At 35.1% G+C, this 27,872-nt stretch overlaps 1 protein-coding gene across 7 annotated transcripts in view; it reads right to left on the reverse strand.

Moving 5' to 3' along the window:
- The window catches only part of WRN (WRN RecQ like helicase), a 123,269-nt gene that overhangs the window by 19,640 nt on the left and 75,757 nt on the right, over positions 1–27,872 (reverse strand). For 5 of the 7 annotated variants that reach the window (XM_057537149.1, XM_007174070.2, XM_057537150.1 and 2 more), the window contains 9 exons: positions 25,095–25,269; positions 21,113–21,294; positions 17,438–17,539; positions 17,062–17,154; positions 12,253–12,394; positions 4,511–4,681; positions 4,337–4,434; positions 2,938–3,007; positions 2,035–2,111 (listed from right to left, as the gene is read on the reverse strand). In XM_057537149.1, the coding sequence (XP_057393132.1) occupies positions 2,035–2,111; positions 2,938–3,007; positions 4,337–4,434; positions 4,511–4,681; positions 12,253–12,394; positions 17,062–17,154; positions 17,438–17,539; positions 21,113–21,294; positions 25,095–25,269 (1,110 nt within the window). The remainder of the gene's footprint in view (positions 1–2,034; positions 2,112–2,937; positions 3,008–4,336; positions 4,435–4,510; positions 4,682–12,252; positions 12,395–17,061; positions 17,155–17,437; positions 17,540–21,112; positions 21,295–25,094; positions 25,270–27,872) is intronic. The other 2 variants (XM_028164502.2, XM_007174071.2) reach the window with 2 other exon arrangements.

Below are 27,872 nucleotides of genomic sequence, written 5' to 3' on the forward strand. Positions count from 1 at the left end.
TAAACATTCAGCCCTTCAAACCTGTATTCCTCTTACATAGCCCAGTGAAGGAAATGGCAGCACTCACCCACCATCAAAGACAAAAACCCAAGCATCACAGTCAAGTCTTCCATCTTCCTTAACCTGCCTATCTTTTCAATCACTGAATCCTAACAATTCCATCTCCTAAATATCTTACAAATCTCTTTCTCTCCCCACCCACTGCCACTTCCCTTGACTAATCTACCATAGCCTCTTGCAAACAACACAGCAATAGCCTCCCTATTTGTGTCTCTACAACTATGATCCTCCTGCAGTCCATTCCCTCCACAGCCAGAGCCATCTACCACGGGTCGGCATGCTAGGGGTGCACAGGCCAAATCTGTCTGTTCTGGTAAGGCTTGTAGTTAAGAATGGCTTCTTCTACATTTTTTAATAGTTAAAAAAATCAAGAGGAAAACATTTTGTGACATGTGAAAATTATATGAAAATCAAATTTCAGTGTCCCTAAATAAAGTTTTATTGGAACACAGCCACACTCATTCATTTACATATCATCCATGGCTGGTTTGAGGCCACAACGGCAAAGCTGTGCAGTTGAGACAGAGACCACATGGCCCTCAAAGCCTAAATTATTTCCTATCTGATCCTTCATGTTTGTCAACCCCTGTTCTCAATCATAAATTTCATCATGTCACCTGTTCTGCCTAAAACCTTTCCTTAGCGCCCAACTGCTTTTATGATCAAATCGAGTGCTTGAAAGGAACTGGATATTGGAGACACTGTTCAACTCTCCAGTCTTAAATTTTCCCACTCCCTTGCTTCCCTCTATCAGGGAATTGCTAGCAAACTGCTGAATCCCTCAATCATGTCATACCCTCTTCTTGCTTTCAGGTTTTAGTACGTGGACCATTCCTCTGCTTAGAAAACATCCCTTCACTTCACCCAACTGCTACTTAAGCCTCAAGTGTCACTTCCAAAGTGTTTCCAAAGTGTTACAACCCTGGATTGTAATTTTCTGTTCCCTTACGTGTATATCCCACTAGAATATAAACTCTGGGAGGGCCAGTGACTATGTCTCTGTTATCCTCCGCTGAATCCCAGTGCCTAGAATAGTACATGGCACAAAGAAGATGCCACAGGGAATGTTTAAGTGAAGAAATGCTTCAGCATATTGAACAGGTATATTGTTTTGTACACTCCTTAAACCTTTTGTTTACATGAAACACAGTATATATATCCAAACAAAAAGAAATTATTTGGGGTGGAAGACTGGTATTATGGTAAATGTCTCTATCAGATCCAAAGTAGTATTACCTATCTAAGTTAGCAAACCATTAAAGAACAAACCATTTTCTTTCACCTGCTATGTATGTAAGTGTAGTCCACTTAATCTGTGCATATGTCCTAGCAAGTTTTTTAAATTCTCCATTTTCAGACCTTCTGTAATTCTGTACATTCTCTACACTTTTATTAAGTCAGAAAGTCATTAAGCTTGAAAGCACAATAGGTGCATTACCTTTATTCTCTACCAACCCCAATATCTACCATTTTATGTTGCCATAAGATCGTTTTTTTTTGAAAATGTAGTGGGAATATATATATTTCATACAAATATAATATAATATAATAATAGTGTTTAGATGCTAGAGGTTGACAAATATAGATCTGAAAGTCAGCTCTGTTATTAGATGGATGCTCCTAATAAGTTAGTTAACTTCTTAACCTTTAGTCTCTTCAACTGTAAAATGGGGATAAATAATAGTAGCTAACTCATAGGTTACTATATGAATTAAATGAGATATTACTTATAAAATGCTTAGCATTTAGCACAGAGTCTGGCAAATAATAATGCCCAGAAGTGTTAGCTATTAAATTAACATTAAAACTATCATTTTATAAGTCTGCTTTAATAATTATAATACCAGAGGCTTATGTTTTAACTTCCTTCTGCCAGTGAAATAGCCCAACATCTGACAGACCTTTCTCTCTAGGAAAGAATGAGAAAAAGTGCAAATAAAGTGAGTATAGAAAATAAAAATGTGAATTCTGTACCTTTTTTGAGGAATGTTACTCCCAGAAGAAATTTTATCACATGCTTTGTAAGAATACATCTTATACAAGCTGGACTGCTTTTAAACATATAAAGGTCCATTCAAAAAAAAAAGAGAGAAGTTTCAAAAAACTTTTAAAAATGAAGAAAATAAGATACAAAATATTACAATAATTTTTCCTTTTACTAACCTACTCATCAAATAAATCATCTGAAAATAAGCTCATGAATTATCAACTTCTAGGGCAGTTAGAAATGCAATGTAATATCCCATTCCTCCCAAATCTATAGAGAATATATGATCAAAAGAATTCTTAGAGATATAGCAAGAGCCAAAGTCACAAAAATGATTCAATTACATTGTGTATACTTTAATAAAGCAGAAAAAGTTCACCAGAAAATTTAATTCAGCACATTTTTCCATCACCCCATCACCCTAGTATCCTCATTAGTGGAAGTTGGCCTGTGGATAAGTATTTAATCTGTGATAGTTACCTAAGATCCAAAACAAAGCAGGAAAAGCTTTGTGTATGTGTATGTGTCTATGTAACTGTAATGATAACATTTAGGAATCAGGCTTATTTTTCCATCAACTAAAAGTATTCTAATATCCAAAAAAAGATATTATAAAAAGTGTTATAATATCCAAGCCAAATGAGTTATAAAATAGGCTTAAAAGAAAAAAAAAAACATTACTTTCTCAGATACTTCTAACTGTTCTATTAACCCCAGAAATCATATATTGCATATTTTATTCTGTTCATATCATTTCTCTTTCCACATTTTATGTCTTGTTATAGATGGCATTTTCCTCTTTGAGTGGAAATAAAACAGAAAAATTTTAAACAGGAGTTGCATCAATAAAGAATGAAATAATAAGAACCATCTCTTTAATAAAAACAAACCTCTGAAGTTAATTTAATTGGTACTTGATTAGAGGAATGTTGCTCAGTGCCAGAAGATACAGCTTTAGACCTGAAAAATAATAAAATTATCTCAAATGTTAAAATGTAATTATCTAATACATGAATCATCACACCTCCACTCTTAGAAAGGCAGATAAGGTTATATTACTCTTTTAGAACTGATGCTTTTTTAAATTGATTTTTCCCCTCCAAAGAGCTTAAGCTCTTCAAAGTCTAGATTTAAAACTCTTTAAAGTTTTTTAAGTTTAAAAGTAAAACTGATAATCTAAAGCACAACATAATGGTTATAGTCAATAATACTGTATTATAAACTTCAAAGTTGCTCAGAGACTAGATCTCAATTGTTCTCTACACAAAAAAGAAGTGCAGGCTTCCCTGGTGGCGCAGTGGTTGAGAGTCTGCCTGCCAATGCAGGGGACACGGGTTCGAGCCCTGGTCTGGGAAGATCCCACATGCCACAGAGCGGCTGGGCCCATGAGCCACAATTGCTGAGCCCGCGCGTCTGGAGCCTGTGCTCCGCAACGGGAGAGGCCGCGACAGTGAGAGGCCCGCGCACCGCAATGAAGAGTGGCCCCCGCTTGCCACAACTAGAGAACGCCCTCGCACAGAAACGAAAAACCAACACAGCCATAAATAAAATAAATAAATAAATAAAAATTAAAAAAAAAAAAGAAGTGCTATTCAAGTGATGTGATAAAAGTGTTATCTAATGCTACTGCCATAATCACAATGCAATATATAAATGTATCAAACCAATACTTGTACACTTCAAACTTACACAATGTTAAATGTCAATTATATTTCAATTAAAAAAAAATTGAAAAATGATCGATAACATGTAACGGTACTAAAAAGTAGGCAACACGTGTATTCCTTTCCCGTCCTCTATACATAAGAAGGAAATATGGAATATAGAGTCTTCAACATTGAACTCAATGCTGCTTCTTTATTTTATTTATTTATTTATTTTAATTGAAGCATAGTCGATTTACAATATTGTGTTAGTTTCAGGTGTACAGCAAAGTTACTTGGTTATACATATATGTATGTATATATCTATATTCTTTTTTTTCCTGATTCTTTTCCAGTATAGTTTATTACAAGATACTGAATATAGTTCCCTGTGCTATACAATTCTTTAATCAACAGGAGAGCAGCTTTCTAAGTACTACAGTCATCCACTTCCTATTCACCAAGACAGTGTTCTATGATTTATCATTCTCCCTACTGACTCCCACCCCCAAACTGACTAAAAGAGGTATGCAAAAATGATTATCTTTACTCAATTTACTTTGTGTGGTACCTGTAAATTGGTATAAAATGAATCATTTAAACAACAGAAAACCCAGAAGTTAAAAAAAAAAAGTGAAAAATGAACCTTGGTAGAAAAAACTCCTTTGGACACAGTTCTTCATTAGCTTGAAGGATAAGGCTCTGAGGAGATTCTGTTTTGGCTTTAGCAAGCCAATTTCTACCCTATTGAACACAAGAAGAATCTTTTAATGCACAGTGAGAAAATTAAACCAAACAGGCAGACTTCTACATTGTTTACCTTTTCTGTAAGGGTGCAAATCTTTACAAATTTGCTTTGCCCAGGAACTTCTACCAAGAATCCCTCAGTTATGAGCTGATGGGAAAAAACCCTCCACCAATTCTCTGTGTGATCCTTGCCAGTGCCAAAGAAATTGTGACTGCGATATTTATCTTCAAGACGCTGGGAATTCTGAAATTAGGAATAAAATCAATTTCTTAAAATGTTTATTTAATTAAACAGGAGATGTAAAACACGAAACCGTCTACTGATTCTTTGGCTTTAACACTAAATTTCTGCTTTAAAAACCTACGACATTTTTATACCCCTCCTGCTTGCTCTGATTACTTAAGTCACAAATAAATACACTCAAAATAGTGTTCCTTTTCTGTTTTAAATAACGGCAGGAAATTTCATATATAAATCACATGCATTTCCCAATGCATAGGTTTGGATATATTTGGAATATTTAACCTTTGCTATTTAGACCTTTTATTAACATACTCACATTATTGTTTGAAAACCGTGATCATAAATCTACAGCTCAAGACTTGAAGCATGGGTGTTAAAGGCAGTGTGACCCATAGCTGGTAATCAGTGAGTGCAGTGCCAAGACTCAGGTTTCCACTGCGTTGTTGTCATTACTGTGCTTTCGGTCCGTGATGTTTCAGCAAAGTTTACTTGATCATTTCTGATTTAGCTGCTTCACTGAGATATATCAGAAAAAGCAGGTGCATGCTAGACAGTTGATGCTTTTGAGATATTTTTCCCTAAGTGACCAGAGGATTCCGATCGGAGACTCTTCATAGCCATCAAGGTCTAGAAATGTTGGGGAAGCTAGCCCATCATATGCAATTCTCTTGTCCTCTAATGGAAATGACTCTCCCCACCTTCACTCTCCACAGAGAACTTTTTCTATTCACTTTGCCCTCTGATTACCCCTTTTTAAAAAAATTATTTATTTATTTATTTTTGGCTGCGTTGGGTCTTCGTTGCTGCGCACAGGCTTTCACTAGTTGCGGTGAGCTGGGGCTGCTCTTCGTTGCGGTGCGCAGGCTTCTCATTGCGGTAGCTTCTCTTGTTGCCGAGCACAGGCTCTAGGTGGCTTCTCTTGTTGTGGAGCACGGGCTCTAGGCGCACGGGCTTCAGTAGCTGTGGCACGCGGGCTCAGTAGTTGTGGCTCATGGTCTCTAGAGCGTAGGCTCGGTAGTTGTGGCGCACGGGCTTAGTTGCTCCGTGGCACGTGGGATCTTCCCAGACCAGGGCTCAAACCCGTGTCCCCTCCATTGGCAGGCAGATTCTTAACCACTGTGTCACCAGGGAAGTCCCTGATTACCTCCTTCATCCATCCTACACATCTAAATACTACTTTTAAATGTGTATGGTACTATATGAACATAGCGCTTTCTGGAGAACTGCTCCTATCTAATGTATTTGCGGTGAATATAGCAGATTGTAATTCGAGGGTCATTCTGCCCTTCCTCCACTGTGACTTCTACCACAGAATCTGGGAAGTTACAAACACTATTTCTCAAACTTTCTTTCAACTAGGCTTCTGGATGTGATTTAAGTTCCACTAAACAAAGGTATTTTTGCATGACATCTACACACAGGAAGTGAGGCAAAGGGCACTACTTTGCTATATTTGCAGGTATGCATGACTGTGGAGGGGTTTGCTTTTTATGAGAAAGTGTTAGCAAAGAACCTAGCATACAGCTTGTAGCTTCCTAAGTAACAGGAGACATTCATTCTGTTGATACAGATTATAGAAGGCAGCTCCCAGATCAAGCAGAAGTAGAACCTTCCCGATTGTTACAGCTCCCTATTCAGTGCAGTTTGGGGTCAGGCACTGACAGATAAATTCTTAACCTCAGAAGAGGCAACTGCTTCCATGGCAGATTACTTTGCAGTATAATCTTATCAACAATACTCTAAGCCACTTAACACCCAGTAATAAATACCTTTCTGTTTAAATTCGCTAGACTGATCATGAGCTTCATAACAAATACTGTATTTTAGGTTATATTCATGTTTCAAAAACATTCACTCCTTGAGCATGTCAAGAAGTTCCTGTATTCTAAAATTTTCAATATGAAATGCAATCTAAAATTTTAGAAATAGGCACATCCTGTCACTCAACATTTTTATATTTCATCTATACTCTAATGATGGTTTAACAATCAGTGCATATTCAAATCCAGGGATCAAAATGAAAAGAATATACAGAATGAGTTCCAGCAGACATAACTCAGGCACTATAAGCCTCACTATATTACAAATGTATTGGTTTTGTTCAAGTGATGAAAATGTTATGGTTACAAGTTTATCATTTTGGAATGTTAAAAATGTGAATACAAGTGAAATAACCTAAAAAGACTGATCCCTAATATAAAGAAATCTAGGCTGAAATTAGATTAGATAAGGAAAGTTCCCATCAGAAACACATCAGTGCCTAGATACACTGAGCTTTTTTAAAACACAGGCTTCTTACAGGTTTAGTTAACAGGGTCTGTAACATGCATTCTAAAAATAAAAATTGAAATTGAATTTTGTATTAAAATAGCTAAGTAATAAAGCTTTAGTATCATGGTGATTATATTTACAAAAATTGTACTAGAACAAGATTCAGAGAAACAGAAACACCCACGTACAACGTGGCACCTTTTTCCATAACAACCTCTACTACCTACACTAACTGACTTTGGTTTGATTTGTGTAGAATGTTTAAAATCAAACATCATAGAATTTCAGATCTGGAAGCAACACTGGAGCTCATTGATCTATCTAGTCATTTTTACTCAGATACAGACAATCAGAGGCTCAAAGATGTTAAGTGGTAGCCTAAGGTCATAGAGGTACAACTAGGACACAGTCCTCCAGACCACTACACCAGGGATATATACACACACAGACACCAATATACACACATATACACATATACTGATTGTAGTTAGTGCAGCTAGACCACCTGGGTTCAAGTCACAGCTCCAGTACTTACTAGCTTTTGGATTTTGGTCAAGTCAGTTACTTAACTTACCTGTGCTTCTATTTCCTCAGCTGCTATACAGGTATAATAATACTTCCTGTCTCTTGGGGATGCCGTGAAGATTGAGTAACCAGGACAGGACAGAGCCTGGCTCAATAATATTAACTTTATTTTTATGAGTTAACAGCTGATCCTTTAACTTAGCCTGCCTTCCTTAACATAAAAGCAAAAGCCCTGACTCAGTATCGAGTCAGTTTTCCCAGAACACTTGTAATGGCATTCTACACCTGCTGGGGGCTTACCTTTATAGTAGGAGAATCTATTGCTTGCAAACTAATAACACCAAAGATATTAAGTTGCCTAACTAGTACTTATTAGCAATCTGGACACTAAAAATTATTCCTCTAGCCTTCCCTTTCGTAAGCAGAAAACAACCTGAAGTGAATGAACACATTTGCTGATATGAAGAAATGAGATGTTCTTCTAATCAGTAGGGGTAACTGTCCCTTTCCCTCATGATCAATAATCATTGTGAATACTGTGTACTGTGTGAATAAATTTACACTGTCATGTTTCCATGGCAATCACCATACACAAAACGAAATGTTTCTGCTCTTCAACACAGATCATTTTGTTTTAAAGAAATCATATTCCCTTTTCAACGAGAAATCCAAATTTACCCAAGTAATATTTTTGAAAAAACAGAATAAGGATTTTCAACAACAAATGTCTAAAAAAACCACAAATGTCTAACAATTTCTTACTCTGAGCGAGGCATCTTCCATTAATTACTTATATGTTCTAGTTAACTTAATTTTCCAGGTTAACCCACTGACAAAGTAAAACTGCTAAGGATGAGAAAGCTGCCATAGCGGATATAGGGATTTGGGCACTGATTTTAAGGAGTGCACAATTATACATGCACATATCCCTTACCAATCATAAATCTTCATTCTAGTATCTCTAGATCATTCAACCAAAAAATACAAATTTAAAACTGCATGTGAACAGCATAATAAGACAGACATAGCACTAGAACGGTAGTTAGGAAAGCTGTCGCTCATCCTGCTTCTGGCACAAAGTAATGACCTGACATGACACAGGTCATTTAACTTTCTGGGACTTAGTATTAACCGTTGTATAATAAGGTGGTAGAGTTAAATAATCCTTTTGCTCTAAGAGTCTACTTCTATGGGACAAAGTCTCAAAAATGGAAATTATCAACCCATTCTTTTCCTTTAAAAAGCAGGTTGGAAAAATTAGGGTACCAAACGGATGCATCAGGGAGTTTGGAAACCTATGAACGGATCGATGTGTGTTACAATAAAGAGAGCCGACTGGCCAGAGCACAAGTCCCAAAGGATCACTTTCTAATAAAAGCCAAATCTTCGCACTATTATCTGATAGAGAAAACAAACGAACTTGCCACTTCTCTGAATTAACTTCTTTAAAAATCACAATTGCTTGTTGTGGTAGTTCTTTCTGCTGGGAATGCCACATTCCTCTCCACCTTCTTCCCTCTGGTCGGCTCTGAATGCCCAAATCTCCTCTTATCATCCACAGAATAGAAAGCGCCAGTGATACCATAACAAAGACTTCTCTAGTTTCACAGCCATTAACAAGCACTCTCTCTTTAGAACTTAAATAATACTTTATATCTATTCATATGTCCTCGATCTCTTTTTATGCTGCAATATACTTATTTATTCTCAAGTAACACCTTCCATACTAGATGATGTCTCATCTAATTCCGCTTTGAATTCCCCACAAAACAGAGTACAGTGGCTCACACAAAAATAGATGTTTTGGGACTTCCCTGGCGGTCCAGTGGTCAGGATTCCACGCTTCCACTGCAGGGGGCACGGGTTTGATCCCTGGTTGGGGAACTAAGATCCCGCATGCCATGCAGCGTGGCCAAAAAAAAAAAAAAGTTTAATAACTAGCAGTAAAAAATAGTTATAAACTCTTAACTCTAGAAGTTGTAGATTCCTGTGTTCTTAAAGTACAATATAAGTCCATAGTTTCTGTCTATATTTTAACTAATTTTTTTTTTCTTTTGCCTCTTTCCCAGTTCCTACAGGCCAAGGAAGTTCACAGCTGCCGCTTCAGGGCTTAAAAAGGTCATTTCTGGGACTGTTATTCTATGTGAACAATAAAGCCAAAATATAAAGTTACAATAATTATCTCTAGGAATATATTTCAACCTGATGAAATAGCTTGTCCGAAAAATTAAACGGATAACCCTCTCCTGTTAGAAAGTTTGAAAATTATAAAGGGTGATTAAAACTAACAATAGTTTTCCAATGGCTGCCTATAGTCAAAGCATCTTTTATCAAAAGTGTTCTCTAATTCTGGAGCCATGATAAGGTTTAGTACTTTGATAACATGATCAGGAAAGAGGTTTCACTTAATCTCCTGATTATGCAAATTAATGACTGTATCTGTTTTCTAATCTGTAAAATTAAGATAACTGCATATCTTAATACTTAATTCACAAAGGCGTTTAAAGATTTTTATGTGGTGAGCTATTTAGACCCCTAAAACAAAGTTCCTTAGGCAATACTTCTACTATTTAATTTCCAGCAAAACTTATGCTTTAAAAACAAAATTTTAAACTCCATTCACAAACACCTGAATGGCCTGAATAATCATTTATACTATTTTTAAACATCCTATGTAAGAGAGGAGAATCATGTGCTGCTGAAATATTTGTTTTATATGTACAAATATTATCTCTTTAAATAAACTCCAAGAGTTTCAAGTTTAAGATACTTAATCATCTTACAAATGAAAATTATCTATAAAGATATTAATTTTTCCTAAATTAGTTAAGGTAGACGATTCACTAAATTCTCAAAGGAAATACAATTATAATTTAAAAAATGATATCCCAGTAGATACCAAGATCACTGAAATTGGGGGAAAAAAACTTGCCTTATTTTCACTGTAGTTAATGTCTACAAATTTTTGTTAAGTGGTACTTTTTTTAAAAGTTTTACACCTTTATCTAGCAAGGGTAATATAAAATTTCACAAAGAATAAACTTCTTAATTTGCAGACTCCCAGAAGAGACTGTTGATATAAGCGGTCTGACTTGGTTTTCAAATAATAGGTGAAATCTGATCCGTCTTGTGACCAGTTCAAGTTTGTCTAGGAGCCCACTTCCACTTATTTGTTGATACTGGATACTGCTGGATTACACCAAATTAAAACAAGGATAATTTTTATAAATTATACATTCAGCTGGGATGCACAGGTTTTAAAGATGACAGAGACAAGAAATTTTCATAGATCTCAATTACATTAAATCTATCCCTTGCAACTTAAATTCTTTTTTTAAAAAAATATAGCAGCACTCATATCAGCTAAACGAAGTTCCTTAGGCAACACTTCTACCGTTAAATTTCTAACCAAGCTTGAGATTTAAGAACAAAATTTTAAACTCCATAATCTAAAAACATCAGTACCTGAAGTTAACATATTTTTAACATTTCATTAAAAGTATTTCACAACTGGCTAACTTAGTAAGTCCCTTTCGAAACAAAACAAAAACTCAGAAAGTAAATATTTACACAAAGTATTTGAGAATTTAAGAAATGAATGCTGACCTAAATTATTTTTAAAATTCTACATACAGGGCTTCCTTGGTGGCGCAGTGGTTAAGAATCCGCCTGCCAATGCAGGGGATGCGGGTTCGAGTCCTGGTCCGGGAGGATCCCACATTAGTTGCTGTGGAGCAACTAAGCCTCTGAGCCACAACTGCTGAGCCTGCATCTAGAGCCCGCGAGCCACAGCTACTGAAGCCGGGGCACCTGGAGTCCGTGCTCCGCAACAAGAGAAGCCACCGCAATGAGAAGCCCGCGCACCGCAACGAAGAGTAGCCCCCGCTCACCGCAACTAGAGAAAAGCCCACACACAGCAACGAAGACCCAACACAGCCAAAAATAAATAAGTAAAATAGATAAAGAAAGAAAGAAAACAAAACTTTAAAAAAAAAATTCTACATACAAAAAAGTGAGAATTTTAATCTCTACTTTTAGTATATTTTTAATAAATATACGTAGTTGCAAAGGATTCTATCTCCCATTTTTGGTTTATTCAACTAACGTCAATATATAATACTTAACTTTACAGACTTCTAAATCAGGAATGAAATCATATAAACAAAAGGACTACAGAAAAAGCTCTTTGGCTGTAAGGGTCATGACCTACTCATATTTGTACCTGCAATTATTAGCATAATGCTGGCACACGAATCACTCAAAAAAAAAAAAAAGTAGCAGAATTAACTATTCATTGGTGAAGAAAAAAAACTTTCTTAGAATTTTAAATACTTCTGATTAGAAATAAAATAGAAGGAAAGAAAAAATATACTACCAAATTTTATTATTGAACTTAGACATTTACAAATAATCACTGAAATTTAAATTTTTCTCAAAAAATGTACCACTTCACAAGGCACCAAAAGATACAAATTTGTTCTACCTGCCCCTTGACACAATGAAAGTAAACTTTTCTTAATTATCCTATAAAAGACCAGTCCAGAGATTCATCCAACTGCAATGTAATAAACTGAAACAGACAGCCTGGAAGCATTGTCTTAATGACACACACAGGTTTTGTCAAAGGTAATGAACGCAGTGCTTAAATGGAACTTAATATGACTCTCTGAGTTCTGATAACTAAAGCCAAAGCTACAATGGTAAAACAGCAAACCTCTGAAGAAAAGTGTAATGGGAGTAAAAGAACTTTGAAGGTGACTCACAGACATACTTACAGATCCTCGGAGAAATAAAATTGGAACCCCAATTCCAAATTTTTCGCCTAAGATGGTCACGGCAGATAAGAGCTGGAATGCTTGTGGACCAAAGTCCTGTGACATATCATCTGAGTCATCAATGGAAAAGCAGCGATCCAATCTAAATAAAAACAATATGTAAAGAAAGCTTAGCCAAGGCATGTACCTTTAGAAATAAAAAGATTTAGTATAACAATTAGCCCAGTAAAAAAATATCTCAAATGTGCCAACTGCTTCAGAAGCTACAAATAAAGTTCAATACAGCCGAGAGCATGTAAAATATGTAAAACATGAAATATAAACTATAATATAGCATCACAGGTATGTTATATTAATGGTTCTCGACGTTAGTGCCCTAGGATCCAAGTTTCACAGGAGGTACCTTGGGCCATAGAGAGAAACAGGTTCAAGCAAGCAGAACGCAGGATTACAGCTCAAATAGCTCCACTTGATCGACTGTATAAATACTGGACTTTTGTGTTAGGATTTGATGGAAGAAAAGGTTTATTGCCCACCCCCACCCCTGCCGCAAAACTTCTGAACTGAAAAAACACATCTCCTATGCAAGAAGTTGTTAAAGTCATACTCTAAAATACGACCAAAGATTATAAGCTTTTCATGTAAGTCCATTTAGAAGTTAAATTCCTAAGCCATCCTTCGGGTAGAAATTATCATTAACACAAATTAATGAAATTCTCATTTGTATTAATTCTCATTAATACAAATGAGAATTCTTTATGGCATGTTGAGAACAAAAGGACTCAGAGAAAATCAACTAATATAGTTCAACTACCTAATTCACTTGCTTTCTTTATAATAAATATCTTTGAAATAGCAATAAGAATATAGTCAGTATTCTAGATATAATATATTTTTAGGGAAAAAAAAGGCTATGTTTAGGTTTATTCTCTATTTTAACTTCTTTAGTAGGCTACTTAGTTCGTTAATTTTCTTTTCTAATACGAGTATTTAAAGCTATCAAATTCCCACCAAGTATCACCTATGCTGCAGCATACAAGTTTTAATGTATATTGCTGTAATTATCACTAAGTTCTAAAAATGTTTTAATTTCCAGTTTGAGTTTTTTCCTTGATTGACGAGTTACTTTAGAGCCTTATTTTAAATTTCCAAATGAATGAGAATTTCCCTTTTTATCCTCTTGTTTACTTCTAATTCTGTTGCATTCTGGCCAGAAAATGTGGTGTGTTTGAAACCAATACACTGAAAACTTGAGACAGGTTACAGTCTAGTACAGAGGTCAGAAAACTCTTCCTATAAAGGGCCAGACAGTAAATAGCTTAGGCTTTGTGGGCCAGACAATCTCTGTGTCACAACTACTTAGCTCAACTCTGCAAAAACAGCCATAGATAATATATAAACAAAAGGGCATGGCTGTATTACAAAAAAACTTTATTTACAAAAACAGGCAGTGAATGGATTTGGTCCATGGGCCATAGTTTGCCACCCACTGTTTTAATATATAGTACATTTTTAAATTTTTAATTATTTATTTATTTATTTTTGGCTGCGTTGGGTCTTCATTGCTGCGAACGGGCTTTCTCTAGCTGTGGCGAGCGGGGGCTACTCTTCGTTGTGGTGCACAGGCTTCTCATTGCGGTGGCTTCTCTTGTTGTGCAGCACAGGCTCTAGGCGCACGGGCTTCAGTAGTTGTGGCACATGGGCTCAGTAGTTGTGGCTCATGGGCTCTAGAGCACAGCCTCAGTAGTTGTGGCGCACGGGCTTAGTTGCTCTGCGGCATGTGGGATCTTCCCGGACCAGGGCTGGAACCCGTGTCCCCTGCATTGGCAGGGGGATTCTTAACCACTGTGCCACCAGGGAAGTCCCTATAGTTCATTTTTATAAATATGCCATCTATGTTTGAGAAGTGTAGTCTCTAATTCAGCGCTTCCCAGCCCGTGTGCTACAAATGGATTATAGGTGTGCTGAAGGTTAATCCCTTGAGACCTTAGGGTTCTGAACAGAACCTAGACTCAATTAGCCATTAACTATGTGGGTCATGAAGTAAAAATGTTTGAGATACATTACTCTAATTGCTTGGTAAAGGCTTCTACGTACTGCATGTCCAATAAATCATACTTGTTACCATATTGACCAGATTTTCTACTGCTTCCTAATTTTTTGATTGCTTAACCTACCAATAACTAAAAATTATATCAACCTCTCCTATTTTGATGGTGGAAGTGTTGATATCTTCCAGCTGTTCTGTCAGTCTCTGCTTTACATAGTTGTAGGGTTTTTTTTTAAGGTGCATAGAACAATTCTGTCCTCTTGGTGGAGGAACCATTTATCACTGCATAGAGAACATCTCCATCCCTAATAAAACTCCGTTTGTCTAACAGTAATACAGCTACCACACCTAGTATATGGTTAGCTCAACTACATACACCATTTGTATTTTATTTTTTCAATTAATATACAGTTAAATTGATTGTATGTCTATGCGTGTGTGTTACGGTCTACAAATTTAAACACATAGATTCTTCTAACCATCACCACAATCAGAACATGCAACAAATTCATCACTGCAAAATACTCCCTGTGCTATTCCTTTGTAATCATAACCTCGACCCCATCCCTCTAATCTCTGGCAACCACTAATCTTTTCTTCATCTCTACAGTGCAGTTTTATGTTTGAGAGAATATCACATAAATAGTAGAACTGGCATTACTTCTTCTTTTTGGGGGGTAGAATTTGCCACTGAAACCATTTGGGCTAGGGAATTCTATTTTCGGAAGTTTTTAACGAGGATCCAATTTCTTCAACAGTTGTAGGATTATTCAGGTTATGTACTTCATTGTGAGTGAGGGTTTTTTTTGTTGTTTTTGTGTGTGTGTGTGTGAGTGAGTTTTATTAGTTTGAGGTTTTCAAGGAATTGGTCCCTTTCACCTAAATTACTGAATGTATGTGCACTGAGCTATTCATAGTGTTTCCTCATTATCCTTTTAATGTCTGTTGTGGCTAGAGTGAAATTCCCTCTCTCCCTCCTGATATTGGTAATCTGTGTCTCTTCTTCTTCTTTTTTTTTTTCTTTTTAGAACTTTCTATCAATTTTATTGACCTTTTCAAAGAATGAGCTTTTGAGTTCATTGGTTTTCTCTAACTGTTTTTGTTTTCTATTGATTTATGTGCTTATCTTTATTCTTTCCTTCATTCTGCTTCCTTTTAGTTTTCTTTACCCCTATTTGCTAGTTTCTTAAGGTGGAAGCTTAATTACTAATTTGAAACCCTTCTTCTACTGTAAGTATTTAATGCTCTAATTTTCCCTGTCAGTATCACTTTAGCTGTACCCCATACATTTTGTATTTTCATTTCATTCAGTTCAAAATATTTTCTGATTTACCTTGAGACTTCCTCTTTGACTAATGGATTATTTAGTAGTGTGTTACTTAATTTCCAAGTGTTTGGAGACTTTCCTGTTATCTTTCTGCTGTTGATTTCTAGTTTCATTCCATTTTAGTTAGAAAATGTATTCTATATAAATACAAATCTTTTAAATGTGTTAAGGTTTGTTTTATGATCCAGAATAGAGTCTATTCTCATGAACATTCCATCTGCACCTGAAAAGAACATGTATCTGCTGCTGTTAGGTGGAATGTTCTATAAAAGTCAATTAGACAGTTTGCTGACAGTCCTGTTCCATTTCTTCTATTTTCTGACTGATTTTCTGTCTACTAGCTCTATTAATTACTGAGAGATGCTGAAGTCACCAACTCTACTTATGGATTTCTCTATTTCTCCTTTCAATTCTGTCAGTTCTTTTTAAAGTATATACACATGTAGGATTAGGTGTTCTTGGATATAATGGTTATCTTTATGTGTCAGCTTGGCTAGGCTATGGTACCCAGTCATTTGGCCAAACACTAACCTAGATGTTGCTATAAAGGTATTTTGTAGATGGGATTAACATTTACAATCAGTTGACTTTAGGTAAAGGAGCTGACCCTTGATAATGTGAGCAGGTCTCATCCAATCAGATGAAGGCCTTAAAGAGCAAAGCCTGAGACTGGCTGGAGAACAAGGAATTGTGACTCAAAACTGTAATGTAGAAACCCTGCCCAACTCTCCAGCCTGCTAGGCTGCCTACAGATTTCAGGCTTGCCAACCCCTACAACTGCATGAGCCAATTCCTTAAAATTAACCTCTCTCTCCCTCTCTCATTACCTCTGTGTGTGTGTGTGTGTGTGTGTGTGTGTGTGCACGTGTGTGTGTACACATATGTGCATGTATTGCTCTGCAGAACCCTGACTGATACATTGGTAAACTGACTCTTTTATCATCATGTAATGTCCTTCTTTATCCCTGCTAATATTCTTCCTCCAAAGTCTCCATTATCTGACATTAAAAGTAACAATTCCAGCTTTCTTTTGATTAATGTTTTCATGGTATACAGCTTTTATCCTTTTATTTTTAATCTACCTATATAATTATACCTATAGTGGATTTCTTGTGGACAGCATTTGGTTGGGTCATATTTTTAAACCAATTCTAACAAATTTTGCCTTTAAATGGTATTTTTAGACCATTTACATTTAATATAACTATTGATACGTTTAGATTTAGGTCTACCATTAATTGGTTTATCTATTTATAAAAGTAAAAGATTGTAATACTGTTTGCTTTGTCCTCTTTTTTAATAAATAAATTCATTATTTTGTTTTAAAAAAACTGCAATACATATCACTCAACAAAAATTCAATTGAAAATTATTTGCAAAGGAAGAGAAACAAAGACTTTTAGAATGTCCATCTAGAAGAAGAAAACGTTACCTGGACCTGCAATTATCACAGCATTTTTCAGTTCCCATAATTCCCAAGGAGGCCTTTCGTAGCTGTTTGTCTTCAAAATGAGACAAGATGAGTCTACCCAAGAGAAAATTTTAAATTAAATAAAAGAACAAAAACATATATGTTAAATTCATTGTTGAAAATAATGAGGTGAAATCAACATTAATTGATTCAGCTGAGACCTCATTATTTGGCTTCAGTTTACTGAGGCACAAAGCAAGTTGCCTTAAAAATTCAGCACATATGTAACACCATCAAATATTTTTTAAATACTTCTAATTACTTTGTAAAACTTTTTTCTTAAGAGTATTATCTATAAATACTTGTTATTAACTGATATAAAGTAAATAATACTTACTGTCGCCTACACCTTCTGGAATAAAGATATTTTTCCATCTTTGCCATCATCTTTAATTTGTATAATCGAAACTTTTCATTGCATATTTCACTAAGGAGGCGCCTGTCAATTAAAAATACCACAGTACTATTAAAATTGTATTAGTAGTTTTATTTCATTTATTTATTCCTGTTTATTTTTCATAGCCTATAACATCCACAGTGCTAACAAGATAAAGAACATTTCTATCATCTCAGAAAGTTATTGTGTCCCTTCCCAGTCAATGCCCCCATAAGAGGCAAGCATTTTTCTGATTTTTATGAAAATTACTTTTGAAAGAATTCTACCCATGTCCAAGCATCAATTTTTTAGCTGCCTATGAAAAACTGTTAAAACCCTAAAGTTCTTCATTTTGACTTATATGCTACTTGCTTTTTTGGCAATCTTTCTATTATACGTGAATTTTTTACCTTTTCCCAGTAAAAGGTTATTCTTTAAGTTATTTTATATGAGAAACTAAAGGCATCTAATCTATATAAGGAATACTGAAAAAGACTCATGATCTAAATATGAGCCTTCATCACTTTAGCTCTTCAGAGAACTTCTCAGCCCTCTAAAAACTACCTCTTTGTATTATGGGGTATTATAGGACACCAATAAAGTATCAGAATTAAGTTCCTTCCTCAAACAATTCTAACCATTTTTTTCCCCATAATACTGAATTTATATAAACTTTTAAAATAACACTAAAGACATGTTTTTTTTTTAAGTTAATGCTGCTATACCTCATCCTGAATCTGTTAATTCTACTCTCCTGTGAAGAAATTCCATGACTATCGTATATCAGATGATGACAATCTTCCAAATAGTCTTTGCATATCTTTCCGAGAATAAAGAGAAATCTGAGTTGAATAGGTTTCAAATATTTCAAAAGAAAACAATAATTTATCCACAAGATCTAAGTGATAATACTGATCCTCATCACTCATGTTTTGACTATACAGCCTTCTAACTGATAAAAATACCTCTGTACAATTCTCAAGGATGACACCAACAGGGAATCCAGTTAAGTGAGTTCTGGAAAGTCTGGACACACAAATGATCTCTTATTCAAAAACATTCTTATCATTTGACACCACCAAACACCATGCCTTTCCATGTAATTTCCCTAAAAAGTCTCTTCCAACGATTGACTCTAGTTCCTAGGTTAACTATCTAACCTCATTATTCCTAGCTCATGGGCTAAATATTAGTTCCCTTTTTTGCTCTGTTTTGTTTGTTTAGCTCACCTCTTTCTCCTCAGATAGAAAGAACAAAGGAAACAATGCCCACACTCAGAGAGCTAGACCTTCCCTTATGTTTGGTTCCCATGATCTACATTTAACTAATCTCATCAGCTTCAGTAACAAATTGAAGAAAATAAAGTAACAAGTCTCTAACAACAAATCAAATGAATATTTATTCTTCTTTTAGGACCATCAAAATAGTTAAAGTATAATATTCCACAGAATAAAAACAAGTTGAAAAAGAAGAAATATTCTAAAAACAATACCATAGAAATCAGGTGGAGCCAGTGGAAGATTTGTTAAACTGAGATTAATTTGCAAATTATTCCCTTTAAACAAAGACTACAGTAACTATTGGGTTTGACTGTTTTAAATAATGGCAGGTGCAGACATTGAGACTTTGCCAATAAAAAATATAAAATTGCATATTTACACTGATGACTGGACAACTTTCTTCTCTCAGTCACAGGATTCTAGCATAAGACAGACTAAAAATTTCGTGAATTACAGTGATCTTTTCATTTGAAAACCAGCTATTCCATTTATTCTAAAACTTTGTTTTTTCTAATAGAAGAGGTTTGTCACAAGGATGGCAGAGATCCGGGCCTCAATCCTTGCTGAAATTTTTTTTAATGCTGATTAACCCTATAGTTTTATTTCCTTTAATATGGATGCAAAGAACAACCTGTCTGTACTAAAGATTCAAGAATGGATTTCCTGGCAACACTATTTGATTACTAATCACTGTTACTCCCTGTTAAATCTTAATGAGATAACCATTTAAAATATCTTTTGAGACTCAGATACACAGGAACTATATCTACTGATGAACCTGCCAAGCCACAATATAAAACTTGGGCTGTTAAGTCTTCAGCATCTTTAACACAATGCACAAATAAAATCAGAACTGGTAGGAATCAACTTATGTTTGATGCAATCCCAAATTTAATTGTAGCATGCACAGCTGTGTTCTACCCCAATTATTTTAAATTAGTTTATAAAAAGCTTCACATAGACACCAGTGTCAAAAGGAAAATAATAATTGTTCTGTTTAAGAAGATGGTTTATTGACTGTATGTTAAGAAGCAAAAGTTAGTGACTACTCTTAAAAGAAGCTTAAAATTTATAGCAAACATTCTTACCTAATTAATCCCTATTCTTTCATATCTCAAGTTAACCCATTACTTCCTCAAGGAAGCCTTATCTGACCTTTATAACTTGGTAAACACACACCCATAATATACTCACTACTCAATGCAAATTTCCTTCATAGCACTTAACACAGTTATAATTTTATACAAATTTGCATGATCCTTTTCAAAAAAACTTTTGGTTATTGAAATTTTCAAACACAAAAGAGCAGTAAAGTGAACCCTATGTATCCACGGTTGTATGCTTCTGCGATTAAGACCTGCCATTCCCATTATACAGTAAACTCTATAAAAACAGGTTCTATATCTGCTTTTATTTATCATTGGATCCCCGGCACAAAGCATAATGCTTGGAACATAGTGAGTACTCCAAAAAACATCGTTGAGTAATAAATAAAAACAAAAACTGTATTAGATATCTCATCATTTTAATAAGATGGGCTAACAGGTCCACCCAAGAGCTCAACTTATGTAGCTACAGGGAGGTGCATTTTGAAAACACCTCACCTCGGCAGGTCCATCAGTTACCACGTATAGGTTTTTTTTCTTGAATTTTTTTTCTTATGGATGAAGGAATAAGTTGGTAAACCCTGCCCCTAAAACTTTGCAAGATGAAGTTTTCCTTTCAATATCAATCTCACAGAACATAAGTGCCAACAAGATACCTCTTTAGTATGTCAGTGGAATGGTTTTCCTGTATCTAAACACTAAGTACAATATTTTTTCCATGGCAGTCAGTCAGTACAGGGCAACATGATCATTCACACACTGCCAAGGAGAGCTGGCATGCTCTCCTAGAACTAACAAAGGAAACAAAAATGGTAATTAGAGACAAACTGGGATTGGTAGAAGTCATTTAGAATAAGCACCATGGCAGCGTGAGAAGAAAAAAATAAAAACAAAATAAATGGTATCTAAAGTAACGATGGCTGAAGACATATCAAAACTTGAGAGAACCTGAGGAGAAAAACAGCTCATTGATGAACAATATTAAAAAGTGTTCCATAAGGTCTACGTTACATTCCCAGTATAGTGCTGTTTTAGTTAACTCTTCACACTAAATGAGGTATAGAAGAAATTAGGTCATCTCCTCTGGGTAGCAACACACCGCAAAGTTCTTCTTAGACGTCTTCTGTTTTCTTTTGGTTTTAAATGCACTTATACACATTACTTTAAATTTTGAATGTTGTCTCAAATACTTTCGAAGCTTAGGTGGAAAGAAAGAAATCTGCAAGGGTGAAAGCAATAAATGTTTTTACCTATTTGTGTTAATGTCTCCTGGAGCCCAAAGTACATGACAAGAACTTTGAAGTCCATCACGGCCAGCCCTACCAATCTCCTGGTAATATGATTCCATTTCCTTAGGAGCACCGTAATGAATGACTTGGCGAATGTCAGCTTTATTAATGCCCATTCCAAAAGCTATGGTAGCTATTACACACTGAGAATAAAATAACAACATAGTTTGACAATCATTTAGTAGAACTAAAACCTTACATGTTTACCTTTTGGTAAGAATAATTAGTTCATTAGTTAACTAAAGTCATGGCATGAAACTGAATTTAATATAATTTCAGCCAATCGCTTATAGATTAAAAGATTATCTGCCCAATTTACAGATTAAGGAATGGTGACCATAAAATAGGATTTGTTCCCTCTCTATTAAAAGAAGCAAATAAAGTGGTTTCTCTGAATGCATATGAGTACAAGACACAAAAGAGGCTCTTAAACTATTTATTATATTAAATGAGCCTTTGGGATAATATTATGAAGTTTCAAGACTGCATAGTATCTTAATATTTTCTAGCATTATTCTAAGGTAGAAGGAAGCTTCTCATTAAAGATGGTAGAATGAATCATGAATTTATCTCTGCATATTTAAAAGGATAAAATTGGTAGAATAGCTAATATGAATGAGTATACCAAGATCAGATTTACATGACTAGAGGAAATCTTAGGGAAAAATTAGTGGTAAGCACCAAAAAAAACTACACAAATTTTTTTTTAAAGTATTAATAGTAAGAATACAAAATATGTACAAGTAACTGTAAATATACTACATGCCTTACAGATAAAAAACATTTATAGAGAATACATAAATATATAATATTTGAATATACATACTGATCTAACCAAAATTATGATATTAATATTGGAAGTGAAGGGGGTAGAAACCTCTGGATGGGGTGAGAAGGGCAGGAAGGGATGTGAAAGAGCTACATCTTCATCTTTCATAGTAGGGAAACAAGAGATAATGCCTAAATCTCATAAGCAAATAAATAAATAAACTAAGTAGCAGCAGTATAAGCAAATTATTGCAAGATACAGTGGCAAACACCAAAAGACTAATAAGCTAAAAGAGCTGGGAGTAGGAAAAAGAAGCGGGGAAAAAATGAGGGGCTGACGCTTTTCATTGTAAGCACTGGAGAACGATTTGGTTTGTTAAACTATGTGTGTGTATAACTGATAAATATTAAAGTGCCATTTTTAAAAATGTGTTACGATGCACCAAGAGTAGAAAAAAGAGAAAGGAAGGAAGGGAGGGAGGGAGGACAAATAAAGGGAAATATGAGAAAGATGAAAGAAAAATAAATATAGGGATGGAAATAATATTAAGAAAAAGCTCTGAGTGAATAAAACTAGGCAGTTTTACTGTATTTAAGAGTAAATAAGCAATATAATAATTCCAATTTTTCTTTTTTAAATGTTGTTTCTTATTCAATTTTTTCCAGCTTTATTGAGATATAATTGAAATATAACATTATGTAAGTTTAAAATATATAACATGATGATTTGATGTACATATATATTGCGACATGATTGATTACCTCAGTAAGGTTACTTAACACCTCCATCACCTCACATGATTACTGTGTGTGTATGTATCTGTGTCTGTGTGTATATGTGTGTTTGTATGATGAGAACTTTTAAGATCTAATTTTCATCATATGATACTGTTTTTAGATGAGATCAACCTATTCTGCAGACATGATTTTCAAAATATCCTTATAGACACTCAGGTGTAAATGAAGATATTTTATCCAATAATTTATTCATAACCTCATTCCAGAAAGGAAAGGAATTCAAACCATCATGAAAAGGCAAATAAAATACAAAAGGACATAAAACTAAAAGTCAGGATTAAAAGAATGAATGGTCACAAACTCAAAATGCAAATCTACATCCAAATGTGGTTAGATTTGGTTATGAATAATAGGAAAGAAAAAAAATCTTGCCTCCCTCATATCTTTGGGAGATGTTTCTATCTAAATGAATAATTAGTAATACACCAAGATAGAAGAAACAACTGGACAATTACTGGCTCGAAGATTCATTGTTAAGATTCAATAAGCAGCAGCTAATAAATTTTATCTGATACTTTTCAAGCTCCAGAGATAACAGAATAAACATGTAAGCATTTAAGAATTTGGATAAAATCTCTACTCCAGGCAGTTGTGATAGCTGTTCCTAACTTTGGAAAGAAGAGGAAGAAAGAGAACAGATGCCTTCAGGCAGGTATGCATTGCATCATGACAATGCACAGTGAACTGCATAGACAGATCTAGATACAGAGGAAACGGATGACCTATTTGACAGAAAATGCAAAGCAGAAGTTAAGTTCTTCTCAATTTGAGATGACTAGTCCAGGCTTAGAGCGACAGGGTGTGGAAATGATGTTGATAGTGTTGATTTAAACCTACTCACATGGCTTGAATTTAAATCTTCCCAAATAATCTGTATGACACCCACTGAAACAGGATTCCAGTCATTATATGAATCTCAGCTGTAACACTTCACAATAACTTCATCAATACCCTTCCTTTCTTCAGTTTTTCTCCTTCAGATCAATCCTACTTGGTGCTCCCAGTCTAATGTTTCTATAATACTACTATCTTGCTCAAAAATATAGAGTAGTCTGTCACAGTGGTTTCCAAATTCTGTTCTGCAGAACTCAGAGCATTCTAAAATACCCCCAGGGACTGACTTGGAGATAGGGAAGCTCTTGGACCCCTTCATCCCTCACATCAACTTCAACAAGAATGATTCTACTTTAATCTGCTTTACCTATTAGATAAAATTTCACTTAAATAAAGAATTCTATGGCTAAAGTAGTCTGGAAAAACTAGAGAAACTTCACACCAATCCCAGCTTGCCTCTGCAAGTTTTAAGACCCTCTACAACCTGGCCAAACAACCCATTCAACTCTTTTGCTACGAGTCTCCACCATTCCTCCCTGCCTTTTTACCTATACTTTGTGCCCTTCCTACTCCATACTCCCTTTTTCTCCAACCATTGCAAACGACTCACAATTTCCTGAACCCAGTATGCTCTCTCATATCACAGTGCCTTTGCACATGCCAGTCCTTCTTCCTGGAATGCTATAACCTATTCCTTTTCCCTCATCACCTCCTGGCCTTGCACACTTGACAAACTGTTATTCACTTGTTCAGATTCTATTCAGATTGCTTCTTCCTGGGTGAACCAACCCCATTACACGACCTAACTTAACAGCCAGCATTCCCTCCTCTGTGCACCTAAACACTATTCTATGTACAGGCTGCCATTTATACTAGCCTGCAATAGTTTTCTTACATATCTATCTCCCACATTATATACTGATTCTATCAGAGTGACTGCTTTATGCTCATCAGAAAGAAGGTATTCAAATGTATATGTATGAATAAATCACTTGGCTGTACACCTGAAATGTTTTTATATACCTTTTTGGTTTTCAATTTTTTAAACGAAAAATGAGTATTTTTCACGATTAGACTTAAATTATGAAATTCAATTCCAACTTTAAAGAAATTTTTTAATTAATTTTATTGGAGTATAGTTGATTTACAATGTTGTGTTAGTTTCTGCTGTACAGCAAAGTGAGTCAGTCATACATATACGTATATCCACTCTTTCTTAGATTCTATTCCCATATAGGTCATTACAGAGTATTGAATAGAGTTCCCTGTGCTACACAGTAGGTGCTTATTAGTTATCTATTTTATATATAGTATGAAACTAACAACAGTGTAAATCAACTATACTCTAATATAAAATAAAATTTAAATTAAAAAAATTTAAAACATTTTTAACTAAAAAAAAAAATTAAAAAAAAAAAGTTTATTGTCCCTCCTGGAAAGAAAAGAAGAAGAAGGTATTCAATAAAGATCTTGTAAATAAATATTAGAGAAATATCTGTTTCCACTATGGGGAACAGACAGTAATGATGATCAATCTTCACACCTGAATTTCATCTCTCATGAACCTATGATGAACTTGTTTCCTTAAGGTAATACTCAGTCCTGCATGGTATGTTCCACAGGCTAACTTCAGTTTCTTAAGTTCAGCTGTAACTCGTTCTGTCATTCTTCTAGAAGGACAGTAGATGATAGCTGGACCTTCAAATTCCCAAGCAGTACTAAAGAAAAAGAAGAGCAAAAGGACAAACATATACATATAAGCTTCAGACCAGTTTGAGTTTTACCTAATTTAATTTTCCCTTTCTTTTTAAATTTTAATTTAATTTCATTTTAATTTAGTTTTTAAACTTTAATTTTCCTTTTAGTAAAAACTAAAAAGAGAAAGCATATAAAAAACAATGACATATTTAACAAATGCCTGAAACATTTTAGACACTCAAATGTGGAAATAAATTATATTAAACCCAAACACCTTTAACTTCACTTTTTTGTTCAAATTAAAACCAGAGACAAGTTTATTTACTGAAGCGGAAGCCTTGCTAAAAACCTGTAAACTAATGGAAACGCAATTACCGTCCTTTGGAATTGCAAAGCACTAGATTAACAATTAGTCTTCATTTATATAAGAAATGTAATGTTTACATAGGAGAAGGAATAAAATTTATATTATTCTTATTCCCTCTTATGATCGTAAAATTGAGTTTCTATATCTGTTTACTAAAAAAGCAAGAACTTTCATGCAATAGTAAAAGATCATTTTTATAGTTCAAGGAAGTATTTACTAGTATCTTGAGACTATATGACCATTATAGAAAATAACATCTGTTAGAAAGCCTGTTTTAGAAACTTGCGCTTACTTATTAAAAGTATAAATAATGATTTCCAAAGAACATTTATTTAATTCGTCAACATATTCATTTACGTAAATACATTCATTTATGCTGACCTAACCAATATAAAAAGAATATACTATTTAGATTTAGGAAAAGTTATTTTATTTAATTTTTAATGTGCATAACCTGTGATACAATTTCAATTTTAGGAATCTATTTTACAAACACACACATCTGCCAAAAGATATATATACACAAATATTCACGACAAAACTATATTAGTGAAAAATAATCTAAATGTTCATGATCATATACATTCATACTACAAAATGTGAAGTAAATATTTAAAAATTAAATGTATATAAAACCTTTAAGAAGGACTATGGCAAAAGTCACTGAAAACTTAGAGGGGAAAAATTAGACAGTAATTTTACTCTACGAGTCTTACTGAATAATCTACTCAAAGCAATTTTTGAGAGTGACCAAATGGACTTCCATGTCAAAAATTCATAGTAGATAACTCCATGGAGTGAAAAAAAAATGCAAAATATCTTTTAAATGTATAAGAATCTCATTTAAAAAACATTTTTCAAAGAAGGAAAAATTGTGCACCAAATGTGAATATTGTAACATCCTAAACATTAAACATAATATATAGAAAGATAGCAATACTTTATATAACAGGAGAAAATTGCAGAAAAAACTGACATACTATAGCAACCTAACAACAATAACAACAACAACTGGGAACGCATATTTGCACAGTACAAAGAACAGACACCTGAAACGCTAAATGCAAAAATATCAACAGTAATAATAACTGAGGAATGGGACTGGAAAAAAAATCTACGTACTCTTCAATTTACATGCATCTGTGTTGTTCAAATTGATACAAACAATATGGATCACTTTTTACCCTAAAAAAAACAGAAAACACAAAAACCTGAACTTATAGAGCAGAAAAATCAAAGCAGTAAAAATTCCTATTGATTACAGCAGTGAAATGGCTGGTAAAAGGACCTCGGTCCTTGTCTTCTTTGAAGAAAGAATTCAGCAAAGAGACCAAGATTGTGAAGCAGATACAGCATTTATGAGAAGCAAAGTATATGCAGAAGAGCACATGGGCAAACTCGCAGAGTTAGCTGCACCCAATAGGGGTGGCTTAGATCGCATATATGGGGCAGTCTTCCAGGTTTTCTCTAGCCAATCATCTTGCTTGTGCCCATATTTGGCCTGACTCAGGTTCCTTCCTGATCAGCTCAAAGGTTTCTGGGAGGTTGGCAGGACATATTATGGGCTGGTGTCCCTTCCCTCCTTTGGCCCCTCCCCTAGAGTTGTGTTATCCGGAATTCCTTAGGGGACAACTGAGGACCTTCTCTACACATGTGTTGGGCTGAGAAATCCCCTTGACCACAAGAATGAGGAAACTGTGGTCTCAGGGCCCAATGCTCCTGCTACCATCTTATCTCAAAGTGACAGCAGAAGACTGGCTGCAGCTGCTCAGCCTGGGGCCCATCTATCGCCTACTTCAAACCCCGTCTGAGAGGTGTGGACCCCAAGGAATCTTTATTGGGAGGATGAAGGGGGAAGGTCCGTCTTCTGTAGCTTCTTCAGGCTGGCATTGGGCTCGTGGACCCTACCTAACTGGTGCCGTGGAACTCTCGCCCTGCCTTGTCAAGGGACCCCAGAAAGGCTTCTGCTGTTATCCCAGCAGGATCTGTGTCAGGGAGTGGCTAGAATCCCTGCACCACCATCATCTTGATATGGAATTGCTGCAATCTGGAAGAGACAAACTTAACAAGCAGATTAAAAAGGCAGGGGCCAAAGATCAGTAAAAGGATTATTGCAACTAGAGGCCCAAACGGGGGTAAGAACAAGGTTGCGCTTGGTAACATTCCTCTGATTGCAGTCCAGATAGAGTCAGTGCTTGGGTATCCCTGTCCGAAGGAATGAAGCCATCTGGCATGGTCATACATTTTCTTGATGTC

The sequence above is a fragment of the Balaenoptera acutorostrata genome, chromosome 21 (assembly GCF_949987535.1).
Source record: "Balaenoptera acutorostrata chromosome 21, mBalAcu1.1, whole genome shotgun sequence".
NCBI classification, from domain to species: Eukaryota; Metazoa; Chordata; class Mammalia; order Artiodactyla; family Balaenopteridae; genus Balaenoptera; species Balaenoptera acutorostrata.